The sequence below is a fragment of the Hippocampus zosterae genome, chromosome 16 (genome assembly GCF_025434085.1).
Source record: "Hippocampus zosterae strain Florida chromosome 16, ASM2543408v3, whole genome shotgun sequence".
In the NCBI taxonomy this organism is placed as follows: Eukaryota; Metazoa; Chordata; class Actinopteri; order Syngnathiformes; family Syngnathidae; genus Hippocampus; species Hippocampus zosterae.
In genome coordinates, this window is record NC_067466.1 from 15,448,041 (window position 1) to 15,465,984 (window position 17,944).

General features: G+C 46.0%; 1 protein-coding gene across 4 annotated transcripts in view; it reads left to right on the forward strand.

Moving 5' to 3' along the window:
• cadm1a (cell adhesion molecule 1a) overlaps window positions 1–17,424 on the forward strand; it is a 218,813-nt gene extending 201,389 nt beyond the window's left edge. For 2 of the 4 annotated variants that reach the window (XM_052047281.1, XM_052047283.1), the window contains 3 exons: window positions 6,312–6,344; window positions 15,251–15,379; window positions 16,789–17,424. In XM_052047281.1, coding sequence (XP_051903241.1) covers window positions 6,312–6,344; window positions 15,251–15,379; window positions 16,789–16,907 — 281 coding nt within the window. In that variant the 3' untranslated portion in view covers window positions 16,908–17,424. The remainder of the gene's footprint in view (window positions 1–6,311; window positions 6,345–15,250; window positions 15,380–16,788) is intronic. The other 2 variants (XM_052047282.1, XM_052047284.1) reach the window with 1 other exon arrangement.
• The last annotated feature ends 520 nt before the right edge of the window (window positions 17,425–17,944 follow it).

Genomic DNA, 17,944 nt, shown 5'->3' on the forward strand with positions numbered 1-17,944 from the left:
GAGTGCAATACTAATTTGTTTGTTTTTGTTTTTTAGAACGGATTAATGGCATTTCCATTCACTTCCATTGGTAAAACTGATTTAAGATATTTTACTCGAGCATGACAATGAAGCTTGAAGGGGGGGGGGGGACTATATATTTTTTTACACTTGTATGACTACGATCCAGATCACAAAAAAAATTTAAAAACTTGTGCCTTAAATCACAAACTAAAATTGTGAGTGCTGCAGCACACTTTTTCTATTATTTCCTACCAGAAGAGGAGAAAAAAAAAACCCCAAAAGACTCCAAATCTGAACAATTCCATTCGAAATCAAACTCCAGGCTGTTATGAGTGCAAAAAAAAAATATATTTTTAAAAATCTCGCCGCTTTCTTCATCAGCCCGAGCTGTGCGCGCAATCAAAAGCCTCGCTGACAGCTCGCTCGATTGGAACAAATCTCACGCGCGAATCACGGCCATTGTGCTTGATTATGCTGTTCGATTGGATTAAAAGCAATGCCTCTCCGCGCCGGGGGCATTGATTGCACCTGGGCGCCGGGCGTCGAGGCAGTCGCGCGGACTCCCTCGTCGCTACCGACGGCCTGATTGACTGTGAGATTCCCAAATGATTGCACTCGTGTGCCTAATAAGTCCCGAGGGAATAGCAGAGCCACAAAATAGAAAGCCATATTTGAAAAAACAACAATTTGGGGGGGGCGGTTATTTGCTCGGCTGTCGGCGCGGGGGGGGGGGGGGGGGGGGCTTTACTTTTCTCATTTTAGTCAATGCCAAAGGTAAAATTAGATTTTACTTTGCGTAAAAATAATAAATAGCAAATAGAAAGGACTGTTGACTTTTTGAATTTTTGGTTTCCGCTCACATGGATATGTGACAATCGGGCTCATTTGCATAATGCCTCCGCCCACAACAAGGTTATTATAGTTCACAAAAACTCACGTACACAGACGCGACAATTACATCTATTTAAAAGAAAACTTAAACTGATTCTACAACTAGTAAAAACATTTAACTAATACTACACCTTTTTGAATGAGTAGAAACTAATAATAAGGTCATTGTAGTCCACAAAAACTTACAAAATACACACTCAACAATTACATCGATTAAAAAAAAAAAATCCTACAACTGAATAAAAATTACACTCAAATGTTCTTTGAATAAAAGCTAACAAACTCACTGAAGTAATAATAATTTTTTTTAAAAATCGAAATGATATCAAGGGCGGCCCGGTAGTCCAGTGGTTAGCACGTGGGCTTCACAGTGCAGAGGTACCGGGTTCGATTCCAGCTCCGGACTCCCTGTGTGGAGTTTGCATGTTCTCGCCGGGCCTGCGTGGGTTTTCTCCGGGTGCTCTGGTTTCCTCCCACATTCCAAAAACATGCATGGCAGGTGATTGAACACTCTAAATTGTCCCTAGGTGTGAGTGTGAGCGTGTATGGTTGTTCGTTTCTGTGTGCCCTGTGATTGGCTGGCAACCAATTCAGGGTGTCCCCCGCCTGCTGCCCGGAGACGGCTGGGATGGGCTCCAGCACCCTAGTGAGGATCAAGCGGCTCGGAAGATGAATGAATGAATGAAATGATATCAAATCGAACTGGAATGAAAAATCAAAATTTCCCTGCCCATGCCCTCGAAATACACGAGGGGAAGTTCCAGAGCCACTTTCAAGCGACGGCGTGTATTTCAGTTCAATATCCGGTAAAGTCGACGACGTAAGACGACAGGTCGGCTTCACTCATCGTCGTGTGCAATTCCCCGGCCGTAATGGTGAAGTGCTGCTCCCGCGATTGAAAACACAATCCAGCGGTTTTGCTTTCGTCTTTATGGGGTGCGTTTTTATCCGCACTGTGGGCGAGTCGTCCCCGCTCGCCTCCAGTGCCGTGGTCGTCATGGTAACCAAACCCATCCTCGAGGACATGCATTGGCTGAGACGGCTTTTCTATTGACTCTTTCGACCCGTTGATCGTAATCTGCTTGTATTTATTGATTTTTTTTTCTCCCCCCTCTCATGCTTTCTCGTCGCATTCAATTTGAGTTTCTCCCGGGGACGCGCTGTATTACTGACCACTCTCATCAGTATCAACGATATCTCAGCATGCGGCAGCAGTTTCTCCCGAAAGCGTTTTTTTTTTTTTTTTGTAGCCGCAATTAATCACTGTATCTAATTGAGTGTGTAACGTATGCCATTATAGCCGCGGTGGTCAAGCAGTGCTCATCCTACCCCGACTCATCCTGACCTCTCTTAACTCATTCACTCCCAAAGACGTTTTTAAACGTCTTTTCAGACTTGGTCGAGAATTGGCTAGTACTGAATGAGTTGAAAATTCTCAGGCAAGTGACAGGATGCAAATCACACTTTGCATCAATTGGCCACCAGACGCTTGTACGCGATCGACGCCTCAGCTCCTCACAGAGGATAAAGAAAATGTTCATTATTGAATTTCTCCGTCTGTGTTTCTGCATCGTTTGTGTTCGAGGAGCAGTTGCCTTTCCCATCGTGCGGTCACATTAGCATTAAGCTAGCGGACTAAAGGCTCAGCTATGCATGCATGTTGACAAACTTTATCTAGGACTGGCATGAAAAGCAAAAAAATATATTAAAAAAAAAAACAATAGACCAGATTACAGCTCTCAAGGCACCGCTGTAAGTGTCAAGACACAGCAGCCGTGTGATTTTGTGTCCCAAGCTAAGAAAAAAAAGGCAAATTAGCAATCTGCGCCGGCCCAATGGAAAGCAAACTTCCCGTCCGATGTTTTCCGTGGGAAGCCAAAACCATTTACACTTTCTGCCAGATGTCCTGTCCTTACGCGCTGCTATTCTATTATTCTGACTGTGTGTATGGATTGAAGGCAGCAGCGGGCTCATATGGCCATAATACACTCTGCCAGTTGATTTCATTTAGCCACAGCGGGGGCTTCACAGATCACAGACTGCCAAATGAATCTATCAGAGTGCTATTGAGGGGTTTTTTTTTCCATCACTTTCCCATTAGACAGACAAAATGGAGCACTTTAAAAATCTATACAACCCCAACACTTGGCCCCTAAGTGCGTCTCCGTGTGCAGGTGGCTGCGGGTGGAGGTAAAAACATTGGGAAATGTCAAAATTATTGCCTTCACACATCTTTTATCGCCGTGCAATTAGGTCATGACAGGGATTTCCATTTACGGCCCCCTCCCCGGACCGGACACGTGGCCTCACACTCCGATGTCCACTTGCTGTCTGTTTTTGCCTTTACGTTCATTTGCGTCAAAGAAATTTTCTCCTGAGCGGGACGGGGGCTATAAATAACCTTCTCGTCCACTCTTAGAACGTTGCACATGAGTGACGCCAGTCCGCCTGTTTTCTGGTTACGAGTGCTGTCTGGTGGCGGGAAACTCAACTCAACTTCACGACGAGCAACAGTCTGGCCGATTTCTGGGTAGAATTCTTCAAATAAGTTTGCTGTCACCCTAAACAGAAAACAGAAAATTATACGTGTATTTAAAACGACCACGTAACTTTGCTTTTTGCTAGCTTAATGCGAACCACTCGTGGAAAACGCCATAGAGCAGCTAACAAATAGCGTCGGTGTTGGAGTAATAATGCTAATAATAATGCTACATAACCCTGTAAGTAACACTCTTGAACACACACTGTGGAGCAACACATGACGACAGACAATACCGCAATTCTCCCCGGCATATATTCTTTATCTTCTGTGAAGAGCGGCCACAAATTACTGTGGCTCATTTCCTAGCTCGGACTTCTTCATGCGCCGTATATGTTTCTGGCTGTATGACTATACCTCCCCCCGGTGGCCACGACATGCACACGAGAAGGAGCGGCACAATGCCCATTGAATGAAAGCAAAATGTGCAGAAAAAAAAACGTCATTTCTTGCCCTTCCTACCTCGCAGACACGGCACATATTTTTGGCACCGCGCAACCACCCCCCGGCGGAGTTACCTTCATCGGGATTCATCCCTCGCGCGATCTGTCGTGACCTCCCCGCCCTCTCCCCGCCAGCCCGCGCCGTCGACACAATATGACAAATCATCGCCTTATTTAGCAGCCCGCCACGGCAAACAATGCGGTTTAATTGCCGAGTGAAGGAAATAGATTATGAATGTGCGTCCGATGCAAATCAGACAATCTGGAGGTGAGCCGGCGTCGCGTCTTAATTGATGGAAGAGCCTAAACGAGGCTGATGAAGCAATTCGCCGCAGTCAGGAAGTTACAAATAAATATCTATTGCCTTTGTCAGGGTCTCCAATCGCATAAACACCATCTGGCGACAAAGGGGGGGGGGGGGGGGCGCTTCGCACGTTTTTCCCGTATCAAAGGTGAACTTCCTGTGAAGGATTACGCCATCGTCTCCCACTTCCAACACCCCCCCCCCCATCCCAAATCCATTTTCAAATTGGAGTCCGTCAACTCCAACTGATTTGATGAGGATAAATTGCAAACGGCCAGCGTGGCTTGACGCTATCGCGGCGCAATGGAAAAAGTCGGTGTGGAATGCTAACGTCTTCTTCAGTTGTTGATGTTTTTCCACGGTGAGCTGAAAGGTTAAAGCCAAGCCCGCAGCTTCCAGCTGATCAATATCGAGAAAATACCAACAGCAAAGCCCACTTGACATTCATATCATATATCCATAACCTCCAACGCAATTAACTCGCTTGTGATTGTATCTGAAACCTGTCCCCGAAAAAGAAATATAGTTACAGTTCTGTAACTCATTCAATATTTTAGTATTATTTATTTACGGAAATTAGCCGCGCACGGCTTTTTTTTTTTTTTTTTTTTTTTACCAATACATTAACGAATTTGGGTGGATGTGAGAAAGATCCCAACGTAACCGAGTCGCTTTCTTGGAGACTTCAAGGTACCACAAAATTCCTAAAACTGACCCCACCAAAAACGGATCATCCCAATCAGCTCCGAAATTAAATTTCACACAAATTTTCACAAAACTCACAAACTTGATGAAAAACTTGGGATGTCATGATTCCTGAACGCAACCGCCACCACTCTTGGCAAAAATCACTCAATAGTACTGCTGAAAATTTTTTAACAAAAATAAAGCCCCCATGATGTTGGTCAGACCAAAATTAAACAGGAAGTCAGCCATTTTGGTGAGAAAGCGGCCATGACGGGTGAATTTCAGGGTTTGCTTTGCAATTTGCCCAAAATAGACTTTGTCCACCTCCACTTGTGTTTATGTATGTATTTATTTATGTATTCATTTTATCCGGGAGGGGTGGGGGGGGCGTTTTGCTTAGTTTTTTCCAGACAAAAGGGGACAATTTGGTCCCCGTATGTTAATTTGTGGTGGCACATTCTTTTCATACCGCTCGCAACCTGATTTTCGCACATCAATATTTCTTCCGAGCGACAAAGTAGTTCGAAACGTATTCCGTCATGGGATTTCACAGCCGAACCGCCACGATATAGTCAACGACTTAACGCCCGCCGAGCCTCCAAAACTTGTAAACGGTATCGAAACAAAACCCCCGGAGGTAATGCCAGACATTGTCTTCTCCATCAGCGGAGCTCCGCGGGATGCGTAAAACACTCGAGGAGATGGAAGGCAAATGACAAGGCCAAAGCCAAGTGGAGGAGGAGGAGGAGGAGGAAAGTCTTTTGGAAAAGCCATCAGACGTAAAGAAGTAATCTCGGCCTGCCAACGGGGGGGACGCCCCGGCGGCTGGTTGGCAATCTGGCAAGCGAAGGGCTGCCACCTAACGCCTTGGTGCATACATAATTACGATTGGCCCGCACTTTATCGGCATGTGTCATGTCGGCAAAGGTCTCGCGCGGTGCGTGGAAAGCACTCGGAACGCTTTGACATACTTGAGAGCGCGCGAGCATATTGTGGAGTCCCACATGGTCCACTCCTACTGCCATTCTGTTTCCTGGTAGCAGATGCTTTCGTTTACATTTGGACACTGGTTTGTGGAGGGGATTCAAATACGGGCGGTGTCATCGATTGGGCAGGTTATTGATTAGGCAGGTCCATTTACAAAAATAATGAAATAAAAATCAAAAGTGGTAGCACACAGCGACGAGTGTATGTGTGTGTGTGTGTGTGTTTCTCGCTGCACAGCCTTTTGGTTGTCGTCGCTTTCCCTTTGGCCTGTTGTCTTTTTGTCGTATGTTCGAGTGTTCCAAACGCTTGCTTATGTTTGTTATTTGTTTTCTGCCCCCGTCCCTTCCCTCCTTCTCCTTTATTTGCATGCCGTCTCTCCTGTTCCGCACCTCCTCACTCCTCCTCCTTCTCCTCCTCCTCTTGCTCCACCGTGTCGTCTCCTTGTGTGCTCGCTCAGACACTGCGCCCAGCACTGAACCTGCAGCTCATGGTTGGTATCTCTACTTTCTTCTTCTTCTTTTTTATTTATTTTTTTTGGGGGGGGGGGGGCTTCTCCTGCACCTGCAGTGCCAGTTTATTTCTGTGACTTTTTTTCTTGTCCTGTTAACTCATTCACTCCCAAAGACGTTTTTAAACGTCTTTTCAGACTTGGTCTACAATTGGCTGGTACTGAATGAGTTAACAAGTCTGTGATATGCTTTGGTCAAAGTTACCCAAGAGTTACTGCAAAGTATTTATGGCTCCCCTGTTTTGAGGAAGCAAGACGTACTTGTACGTCTTTTTAAAATTAGGCCCCGCCTACCAGGGATGTACTTGTATGTCTGTCTTTTTTTTTTCTTTTTGCGTCAGAGAGGAGGGTCTGATGCAATCTATGAATGAGAATAAAGCGTTTGCATTGTAAATCATGTTTTAAAAAAACGTCCAGTAGGTGGCAGTGATGCCTCACGTGCTTGAAATGCATGCTTTTACAAAAAGCTTTTTTTTTTCGCCGTTTTTTTGCCCAGGTTTCATGAAACCATTTTGTAATGCCGATTTTTGGTAGGCTCCGTTTTTTATATCGCATTAGAACCAAATATTCTGCGGGCCTTGCAAGATCAGTCAAACGCTAGGATTGAGGGGGTTGCTCCAGTGAAAATGGTTGGGATTGAATGAGTTAATAGACTGATCCATGTTGAAAATCGACCGACTGTGCTGTGAAACGGCGGTTCGCGGATGGCGAAAATGCGTAGGTAATTTCCGCCCCGCCCTAAAGGGTCATTGTTTATATTTGCCTACCATGACATGGCGGCAAATTACTTGGAGGATTGTGAAAAAGGGATTGCTCAGTAATTTGCATTGATTTATTTACTCTGGTCCGTAACGAAACCTGGAATAATGTATCTAGCGTCTACCCGATTCACGTTGAATGCCGAAGCGGTTTTACCAACAGATTGAATCCCGGCTCTGGTCTCCTTTTCACTCTGTATGTTATATAGAGCTCAAGGCTCGGCTTCCATTAAGCCAATGAATCACCTCGGCGTGTTGAGCGGAGGCTGCGCATGTCACTCATTTGCACCCATGAGTGACACTGCATCGGAGCGGCGCTGACCGCATGAGACTAGGGGAATCTTGTTGCCATGGCGATGCCCAGCATGTTGTGGTTTGAGGAACGAAGGGGGCTGACACGGAACGGCCGCCTTGTACATTTCATGAAAGGGACAGAAGGTTCGAGCGCTCCACTATAAAATAGCCTTGCTAGCAGCAACGCCCAAGCCACACTGAATGCAACTTTATTTATTTTTTTCTGACGTTAGCGTTTGTTTTGATCATTTCCAGATGTCTTTTCTCAAATGTTAAAATGGTACAGCAAAGTTGAGATGGTGGAGTCTAATACTGTATTGCTGACGAACCAGCTATGCTAACGTTAGCACGCTAACGTGTGTCTTTGTTTTGGTCGTCGCTATCGGCGTCTCATCGAAAATGGAGACTGTGGAGTAGAATTTTTTTTATCCATAGGCCGAAAAAAAACTGAGTACTGCAGAAAAGAGAAGGATACGGAGTATCATGCTGCTGCAGAACTAGACGTGCTAATGCTAGCGTCTGTGTTTATTTTCAAAGGTCAACGTTGACACTTACATGCCAATGTTAGTATTAGTGTTTGTTTTTTTCGTCGTCTCTCGCCGTGTGTCCTCACGTTCAAGGCTCTCGATTTCTTTGGCTTCGATCCGCTCACTCTTAAACAAAAGGGCACGTTAGCAGAACATGTCGGCTAGTTGACGGCAAGCTCCAAGCCGATTAATTTCCTGTTTGGAGAGGTGAGCACATCTGCAAGGGGGGTTTGTGGGGGGTGGGAAGTGCGCACCTGTCAACGTGGCTGTCAGCAAGCGGGAGAAAGTAGTCGGGATAATTGAGGAGCGCCACGAGATCTGACGACGCCAGACTTAGGAGAGACTGTTCCGTATTGGCCGCCCAGCTCAGTGAGACTCGCAGGAAGACGTTTGGAACATTCGGACGCCATGACTAACAAAAGCGAGGCAACATGGGTGATTAGCAAACACGCTTTCCTAATAACTTCCTCTCGGTCTCTTAACTGCTGCGGGGTGCATTCATCTGTACTTTCTTTCACCCGCGCATGAATAAGTGAAGCGTGGTGAGTCTCTGTCGCTTTAAGGGATGTGCACTCCCCACCCAAACCAGGTAGAAACGACATCCAGTGGCGTCCCGCTGTAAAAGTAAACATAAAACAAAGAGAATTGCAGCATTTATAACATTCACGTGAGCCCAAGGAAAGTCTGTTTAGCTTCACGCTGACAAACAGTCCGAAACACCATTGACGTGCTAATGGCTAGCATCGACCGCCATGTTTTAAGAAGCGCGTGTTTGAACACAAATGGTGAAGCAAGGCATGTAGACCGATAATACAACAAAATTGCTGACAGGTACAGTAAATATTCTATTTATCTAAATATTCTTACATTCTATTTAATTAGTGAACTTATTCCACCTAAACCGCTTATCATTTTTAATTTTTAAAAAAAGAAGTAAAACATAACGTCATGAGTTTCATTCGTATAAAGAATGTTCGCAGTTCAGTTCCAGCGAAACTCCGGCGACACAAGATAAGTTTGCAGCCTTATAAAGAAAAGATCAAGTGATACCACTTTATCAATTGGGCAAGTTTTTTTTTTTTTTTTATGAGTCCCCCAATCCTCAGTTTCCACTCCTCTCGTGTTCCCTCTTTAAGATGAGTGGAGGGTGCTTTTTCCCCCCATGCGAAAGCCGCTCTCGCCTTCGGGGGCCCTCCCATCAGAAGAGATGGAAGGCGCATGAATGAGTTTTGCAGCCGCATGAGGATGACAGGTGACAAAGCGCTTGCGTTTCCATCTCTTGACTTAAACGGGCGTCATTGCCATGCAAGTGGAAAAATAAGTTCACCCGCTCGAGAAGTTCACTTCTGAGGAATATTCAAACATCAGAAACGTGAGCGATGGGTGAGGAAAGACTCATGTGAAGATGATTCGGAGGGTTTTTTTTCATTAGTTTCATTTTTGTTTTTAATCCTTAGATTTCACTGACTGTTTAAAAAACAGTTAGGTGCTGTCCATTTAAAAAAATAAAATAAAAGGCCAAAGTGACAACAAAAAAGACATAACAGCAAGTGACAAAAGCGTAATGTGAAAGTAATTAATAATTTTGGTTTGTATATATAATTTTTTTAAAATATATATCTTACTGTATTATCTATGTTCCAATAATTAATTATTAATTAATTAATTTTACTTAAATTAATTAATAATTTTTTTGTGCGGGTTTTGAGGATGGTCACGGAATGAAAAAAAAACTGAAAGGCGCCACAGGAAAGGGGAAATAAATTTTAAAAAATCACATCAGTAGCTGACAGTCTTTTTTTTTTTTCTTTTTTTTTTTTTTACTGCATACGAATCATTTTGTTGCCAATCGTCACTTTTTATCTTTTCAGCGAGCAGACGCTTACGAATTTGCCATCCGCTGTGGATGCTGCCCATCTGTCGCCCCGCTTCTGCTACCTGCTGCAAATGAGACACCTGCGGGCGCTCTCGCCAACTGTTTGCGTGACATCGAAGGTGCTTTGGGCCCCCCCCCCCCTCCCGACGAGGTGCAAAACAATCATCTCGCTGATCTTTCTGACGCTCACCCCCCCACCCCCAATTCTTTTTCTACACGCTATTAGCTTAAACCACTCTCTATTAAGCTATAAATAATAAATGGCTGTTCCACTTTTCAGTTGAGTAAACAAATAAGCCGCAGCCACTCTCTGAGTACAATATATCTCAATGTACTACCCGAACGCATTTGTCTCGTGACGCGTCACGAAACAAAACGTTACCTGCGTACGTAATCGTGCACGAGGATGCTAACGATAGAGCTTGATTCTGGCTTGTTTACGCCGACTTCCCGAAAGCCTAATTTCGGAGGCATTACGCGCCTCCGTCCGTCCTCTCAGGTGGCGCGTAACGCTCCAGTAGGCCGCATTACCTCGGAAATTACTTGGAGCCGCTGTCCGGCGCGCGAATCAAAAAGGAGCTCATTTATCATCGGATCCGCGCCCGCGGTTGCCAGGCGGCGACGTGAAACGCTTTGAGCGCCTCGTGCTCGGCGGCCAGATGTTTTCATTCGTGGTGATGCTTGACAAAGCTAGCGTTGCGGGTCTTGAAAAGGGGGCGTGTCGCGGGAGGCCTCGTGTTTTAAAAGGCTGTTTAGGTTTGTGGGGAGATGTAAAATGGAAAGTTGTTTGGCAGTCGGGTTGGGGCAGTTGTTAACTCATTCAAATGGGCAGGGCGGAGGTGGTTGGGGGGGAGACATGAAAAGTTAATGAAAAAGCTCATCTGAGAGATCGAGCACAGACTTGCCACGGGCTGTTTGTCGCAACATTCGAATGCAGCCACTCTTTTTTGGGGGGGAAGGGACAGGCGGGGGGGGCTTTCATTTAGTGGGTTTGGCACACTTCCTACACTCGGGCAAAGCAAGTGTCTGCCGGGCACGCATGTTAACGCAAAGCCCCTCATGTCATTTCGCTGGACGCCACACAAAAAAAACACAGCCTCTTTGTTTTGTCACTCGACAGAGTGTGGAAGCGGAGAACTGCATTGTGGATGTCCTCTGGATTTTGTGTGTGTTTTATTTTATTTTTTTTGCCACCTCTGAATCACTTCCTTACTCACTCGTCTTTTTAATACACAGCGGCACCTCGAGCTACAAGTTCAATTTGTCAGTTTACTCCTCTATAAAAATGTCCAACGTTTTTCCTTGGATGTCACAAGAGGGGGGCAAAGCACTCGGTTCATCGAATTGAAGTAGCACGAAATATCCCGACAGAAATTTCCGGTCCACATTCCATTGGGCGATGTGTGTACCTTACTCATGGTTTATATCACCCCCTGTTGGTGAAAAGTTGCTACTGCACTCACGTAATGAGATTTTCCCCGTGCGACATGTTTGACGCAGTTGTTTTTTGTTTTTGTTTTTTTTACTACCCCCCCCCCCCCCCCATGGTTTCCCTTCCTGACGCAAAACTCCAAAGTGACATTTAGCTTCTGTAACTTTGCGCTCACAAGGGGGGGGCCTCTGTAATGGATATTTTCGTCGCAGCCGACTTATAGCCAGCTCAGTGACAGCGGGGATGAAAGGCTAGGTTGCACTTTTGCGGGGGTTGATAATCATACCCGAGAGAAGCCCCTCCCCGCCGCAGCCCGCCCCCGACTACCATTAGTGGGACTGATGCACATCACCGCAATGAGCCACAAACTCATTTGGCCTCGGGAGCCACCGCGAGTCCTCCACGCGTCGGAATAAGTCACTCCCGAGACCACTAAAAGCCATTATTAGAAGGTGTTTATCGAGCTCGCCGTGGCCTAGATACAGCGCAATATCCCGAGAACGCTTATAGCCCGTAATTATATTACATTTTGGATGAAGACTGGCCCTGATTAGATAAATGATAAATGAGTCCATTAGGGAAAAGATACACGGTTCCTCGAGAGCTAATGGACTGTTTGGTTTATTCCTGGAATGACTTTGAATGTTTGCTTAGCTTGTCATCACAAAAAGGTGGAGGGAATACGGCAAATTTACGCTCACATCTTTTTTTTTCCATGTCCAAAACACACACACATTTTTTAAAAATCGCTGTTTGTCCTTATTCCGCCGAAAATCTTCTTCATCATCTCACTTTCTACTTCAATTTGCCCCTCCCCTCGCCCACCCTCGACTCTTGTCAGTGTTTCGATAGGACTATCGTCTTTCATCATTAAAGCGCTCTCGAACGTCGCAGGAAAAAAAGTCAATCTATACGAGAGCGGCGTTGCGCGCCACCTGACAAGGAGACGCTCGCGGTGACATTTTCAAATAGGTTCAATGAATAGGTCGGTGGCGACTTTAATTACATTTTCTCTTTAGGCGAGAGGCGTCGCGGGCGAGCGCGAGTGGATCTTGACAAGCCGACGTGCGCTTATGACACCCCGCCCACTCGCCGCTTGATTGCCCCTCTATCTGGCGACCGGCGCGCTAGCCAAATCGTCAGTGCTTAATTAGCAGATTAGCAGATCCAATTAGAAGATCTCCACCGTCTCAAATCAAGGCTCCTGTCGGCACGTCGGCGGGGAAAAAAATGAGATACTCCACCTTGGCACTCGCGATCTGCGGTCCTGCCGCTCCGTCTGTTTATCTCCGTGGACACCTTGTTTGGAGGACATCCCTGCCGTAATCCTTTTGTCTTTCGGGTGCGTATTAAATCGAGACAGAAGGAGTTTGTCATGACATCAGGTGAATAAAACGTAAAGAATTAGCTCATCAAGACTCTTCACTGGACTTTGTATTGATCATTACGCGCAATGGCCACCAGGGGGCTAGCTAGCATAATACAGAAAGATTTTTGGTGACTAAACGTGAAAAAAAAAGAAACATCCGGCTGAGTTAAGATATTTGTTTTAGCAAGGGATAAATATATGCAAGCGAGTAGGGCTGTATCCTCTGTCGGTATGCGTTTAAAGGTGACGTAATAAATACACCGATGCTAGTTTCTTTAGCCGGTCGAAGGCGCTTTGTATAATGCGCTAGCATTAAGCTAGCCGACGTTCATAATACAGTTATTTCAGTGTCGGGCATTTACAGACCCTTCTTTAGAGTACTAAGTGGAAAAAAAACATCAAGACTTGCATAGATGTGAACACGCTACGTTGACATGTCTTTGTTTCATGTTTAGTTTGAAAAGTAAACTTCGAGTAGGAGGCGTCGTGCCGATCGCCGACTCAAAGAAAGCCCTTTTTTTTTCTGTTCACAATCCGTCAAACTGCAAAATACGCTGCCACCCAAGTTTAACACTCACCTAACGCTGAGCAAAGGGGGGGGGGGGGGGGGGGGGAATGGACATGGGAGTGATGTATCTTGACTACAATTATCCCTTAAGTCAAAAATCAATATCTTAATGATCATCTGTCCTGTTCACCTACATTGTCCAAATGGCACGGCGGGGGACGTGATGTCATATTTTCTTCCTCCTCTGCTGTTCAAAGAAGCGGTTCATTTGGGACGGTAAACACTTGTCATCCTGCCCCCCCCCCAAAAAGAAAGACATTTAAGGAACAGCAAAAAGTACATATCCCCGAACGCCCCCCCCCCCCATACTCCGGCGTGTGACAATATTTGCTCCTAAGTGACGCTCATTGATATGACATGCAAATTGCGTCGTATGATTTCGGGGAGGGGGCGTGAGGGGTCCGAGCGCTTTCAGGAAATAACAGCAGACGTTTTCCAGCCTAGCGATTAAATGGAGATCTTGAAATATGACATTCAGACAAACGTTATTTTGAAAATGCTCGCGTACGTCAGAGACGCAGTTGACATCCCCCCTATGGGAAGTGCTGAAAATGGATTTCATTTCCTCCAGGGTGAGCTTCAAATCATCGATTCGCCATTTGATTTTAAGATGAAATGATTTTGGGGACGGAGGCGATGACGTATTCCATCCGACATTTCTAGCGACCGCGTTTCCACCGTTCGATGCTGCAAATTTAAGACGAGACGAGGACGAGAGAGCGCAATGGTGCTCTTTCTTTTGCGTCTTTCCTTCCGTTTCCTTCCCTTCCCTCCCTTTGGGGTTAGCGTCAAGAGCTAACCGGCGGCCCCAAAGCAATCGGATGTCGGATGAATTTCTGCCGGAGGGGGGCGGGGGGTTTAATTGACGCTGCCGCATAGGCACTGGAAACAAAATCTAAAGTCGTCGGATTAATCAGGGGGGTCGGAGGGGGGGGTTGAATTTTGTCAAGTGTGCTCCCGCGTTGTTCCTCTCTATTGGCCGACGTTGTCCATCAATTTATTTTTTCCTTCCTCTCTTCCGCTTCTGGCATTCATTAGTCAAAATGTGGCCTGATCCTTGTGTGTGCTCCCTGGAAGCCGCTCAACAAATCCCTTATAGTGCGAGGCTGGCGAAGAGCGCGGGGAGGTTTTCGGCAGCGACTGCAGCTAATGGATGATGGGCCACTCCACGTGAACAGATTGCTAAGAACCGATGGCAAGCATCCCTGATGCGCTTTTTTTTTTTTTTTTTTTTTTCCCTTGGCTTCTGACTTTGCCTGCAAAGTAAACCTCTAGAACAGGGGTGTCCAAACTTTTTGCCAAGGGGGCCAGATTTTATGTGGTAAAATGTCGGGGGGCCGGCTTTGGCTGACATTCTTTACATTGAACAACAATATTGTTCAACAAATTTTAGTAAGCCAGTCACATTTCCATTTTTATTTTAATTTCAACAATCTTAAGAATTTCTTTTGGTTCATTTGAAACAGGAATTTGAAATATGACATATCAGTCAATATAAAAACGGAGTGATGTCTTGCTAACTCGTGAGTGATGCCCTCTAGTGTCTAAATGCTATTACTCATTTAGTGAATGCTATTACTCATTTAGCCACTAGAGGGAAGCAGTACTCTATGAAACATCACTCACCAGTCTACGAGACCTCAGTCAATGCAACACGTGTTCCATTGCGCCCAACCTGCGGGCCAGACGGCACTGATTTTATGACGGGGGCCGAGGGCCGGATGAAATTCGACCGCGGGCCGGATTTGGCCCGCGGGCCGGACTTTGGACATGCTGCTCTAGAAGAAAAAAATTAAAAACGGCACTTATACGGAAGCGCTTCTTAATAACCCATGAGAGCGCTGCGGTGTATTTTACCATGAAAACATCGAGTAGAATGATTGGCGAAATGCGTGCTGTGATTGAGCATCTCGCGGTTAAAAGTCGACTGGGCTCGTCCGAAGTCGCGACGGCCTTTCGGTGGTGCGTGTCTGCTAGTAATAAATGAGAACTCGCATCAACATATCGTCTGGTCGGCTGTCACGGTCCAAAGCAACGACGCAAATCTCATTTTCTTTCTTGTAGATTCTCGAGCCGGCGAGGGAGCCCCCAGAACGGTGGACCACGCGGTGATCGGGGGAGTGGTGGCCGTGGTGGTCTTCGCCATGCTCTGTCTACTCATCGTCTTGGGACGCTACTTTGCCAGACACAAAGGTAACGGATGGCGGGCCGTCGTGTGGCGGAAACGCGGCGTACGGCGATTGGTTCCGCCGCCGTCTTGGACGGGGATACGGAAGATTTCCTTTTTTTAATTTTTTTTTTCCACACATTTTTTTTCCCAATTTTTCAGAGAAACCTTATTCATATTATCAGTGTTTTTTTTTTGTTTTTTTTTTTAAAGAAATGTTTGGGTTCGTTAACAGCAAACAAAAACTTGTTGAAATTTTTTATTTTATTTTATTTTATTTTATTTTATTTTTTAATTAATCAAGTAGCCACTCAGAGTGTCGAGCTGCCAGTTAGCCAATCCCGGAGTTGCCGCTTTTCTTTCAACAGAAAAGCTGAAAAAACCTCCACAAAAGCTAATTCAAGAATTCCGAACTGCGACGAAGCCCAAAATTCTCTAAAAATTTTACTAGGATCCTCCTGGAAATTTTCCAATTTCCAATTTTGCCCTCTTCGTCACCGACCGGATAACAGCCTGCTGCTCAGATGACACCAAAGATTAAAGCGAGCCGCAACATCCCGCGGCACTTAATCACGCTAATCTCCCGCCATGTGGCCCGCCGGTCGAGCCTGCGCCTCGAACCGCGTCTCCTCTTCGAGATCGGCGCACGACGGCACATCCGGGGGGGGGGGGGGGTGGGGGGGGGTGGGGGTGGGGCTCCAAATTGACCTTGCGGAGGTCAGCGGGAAATGAACTGGCAGGCTACTTGCAAGCTCATTGATGAGATTTACTCTCCTCCTGTTAGCTTTGCGACAACGGTAAAAATGAGGAGTGATGCCAATTCAAGTTGCTGATTCTACCCTTTGACCATTCGTGTTAATGGGGAGTGGGGAAGAGGGTCTTCTTCATAATTTTTTTTCATTGTCAGGTTAACCTGACCTTTCACCTTTTGAGCCCATTAGCGACTAGCGGCTAGCTAGCGCAGTCTTCACACCAGCCATACATCTTGGGGACCTAGATTCCGCTTAGGCAAGAGGTTCTCAAAGTTTCCAGTTCAGAAACCCCTGATAAGGATACCACCCAACCCCCTCCCACCCCCACCCCTTCCCCACCCATCAAGGGCTCTCATATAATCTAACGACAAGTAAGCGCGTTTGTTGATATGAATAAGGGTTCTATGAAAAATTGGGGAAAATGTGTGGAAAAAGAAAAAAAATAGAAATCTTCAAAAATGTGTTTGTTTTTACTTTATTTTATTTTTTCGAATTGCACTAAGGAGTGGCACCCAAATTTTGTTGTATGCTATACAATGACAATAAAGGCGATTGTGTGTATTCAATGTCTATCGTAGTATTAAGTTGTAATATCACATTTCACCACTAGATGGAAGACATGGTTGAGTAGCAATGACACTGGGTCTCTGTCTAGCGGCGATCTCCTCCTTGGTCTTCCTCAGGTACCTACTTCACGCACGAAGCCAAAGGGGCGGACGACGCGGCCGACGCCGACACGGCCATCATCAACGCCGAGGGCGGCCACAGCAACTCCGACGAAAAGAAGGAGTACTACATCTAATCAAAGCAGGACCCCCCCGACACCTTTAGTGTCCTCTTTGGGATGCAGCTGTTTCTGGGGCGGGGAGTGGGTGGGAGGGGGTTGGGTGGGGGTTGCAGGTTTTAGAAGGGGATCTGAAATGGTTCAAGGTCAACTTTAGTGGGCGGGAGATGCGAAGAAAAGCCGTTTGTCTAGTCTAGTCCGCAGATGTAGGTTGGAATGTTTTATGTGTTTTAAAAAAAAAAGTATAATCAAAAAGAAGGATGGTTTTTAGGACACGGACAAGGGGATGGGGGGGGGGGGGGGGGGTTGCGGATGGGAGGTGGGTCCGAAAATCACCGTAGAGAGCTTCACCATTCAGCACCTACCTAACAACACGTTTATTTTCTTGTTGTTGTCGTTGAGTCCCGACCGTTTGCAGAAAATTCTGTGCCTTGTTCGGATTTTATTTTTATTTTATTTTTATTTTTTTTTCCCTGTCGAGTTCACAACCTCCCCGTCTTCGTCGCCTCGGCTTTAATAGCCGCGAAGGGTACGGGGGGGGGAAAAAAAACAAACAACAACAACAAAGGCGCCCCTCCCGCTAGTCCCCCAAAACAACTCTCACCACCACTTCCTCTTTCATGTCCAGACGCTTCATCGCAACAATCCAGTGTATATCTCCGAAATATCTCCGACCATTATGTCCCATCCTTTGGGGGGGGGGGGAATGCATGGAATGCTTGACCATATCATTGTACATAATTATAAGAAACAACTGTGGACTTTAGATGCCCCCACACCCCAACGCTCCCCCAAAGTCCTCACTCACGACCTTCAGTGTATAATCAAAAGGAAGGCAGCAAAAAAAAAAAAAAAACAGAATTTTTTTTTTTGAAGAATTTCATATTTGGTCACCTCTGTTTTTAAGCGCCGCAACAATGCCCGCCGTGTCACGATTTGTATTTCACACTCTGCGCTGTATTATCTCCTTTTGCTTAGCCGCCGTTTCCTCGCAAGCTCTCGTTGAGTCACGATGGCAAGCCACAATTGAATTCCCCGCCGGGGCCGCAAGAAAA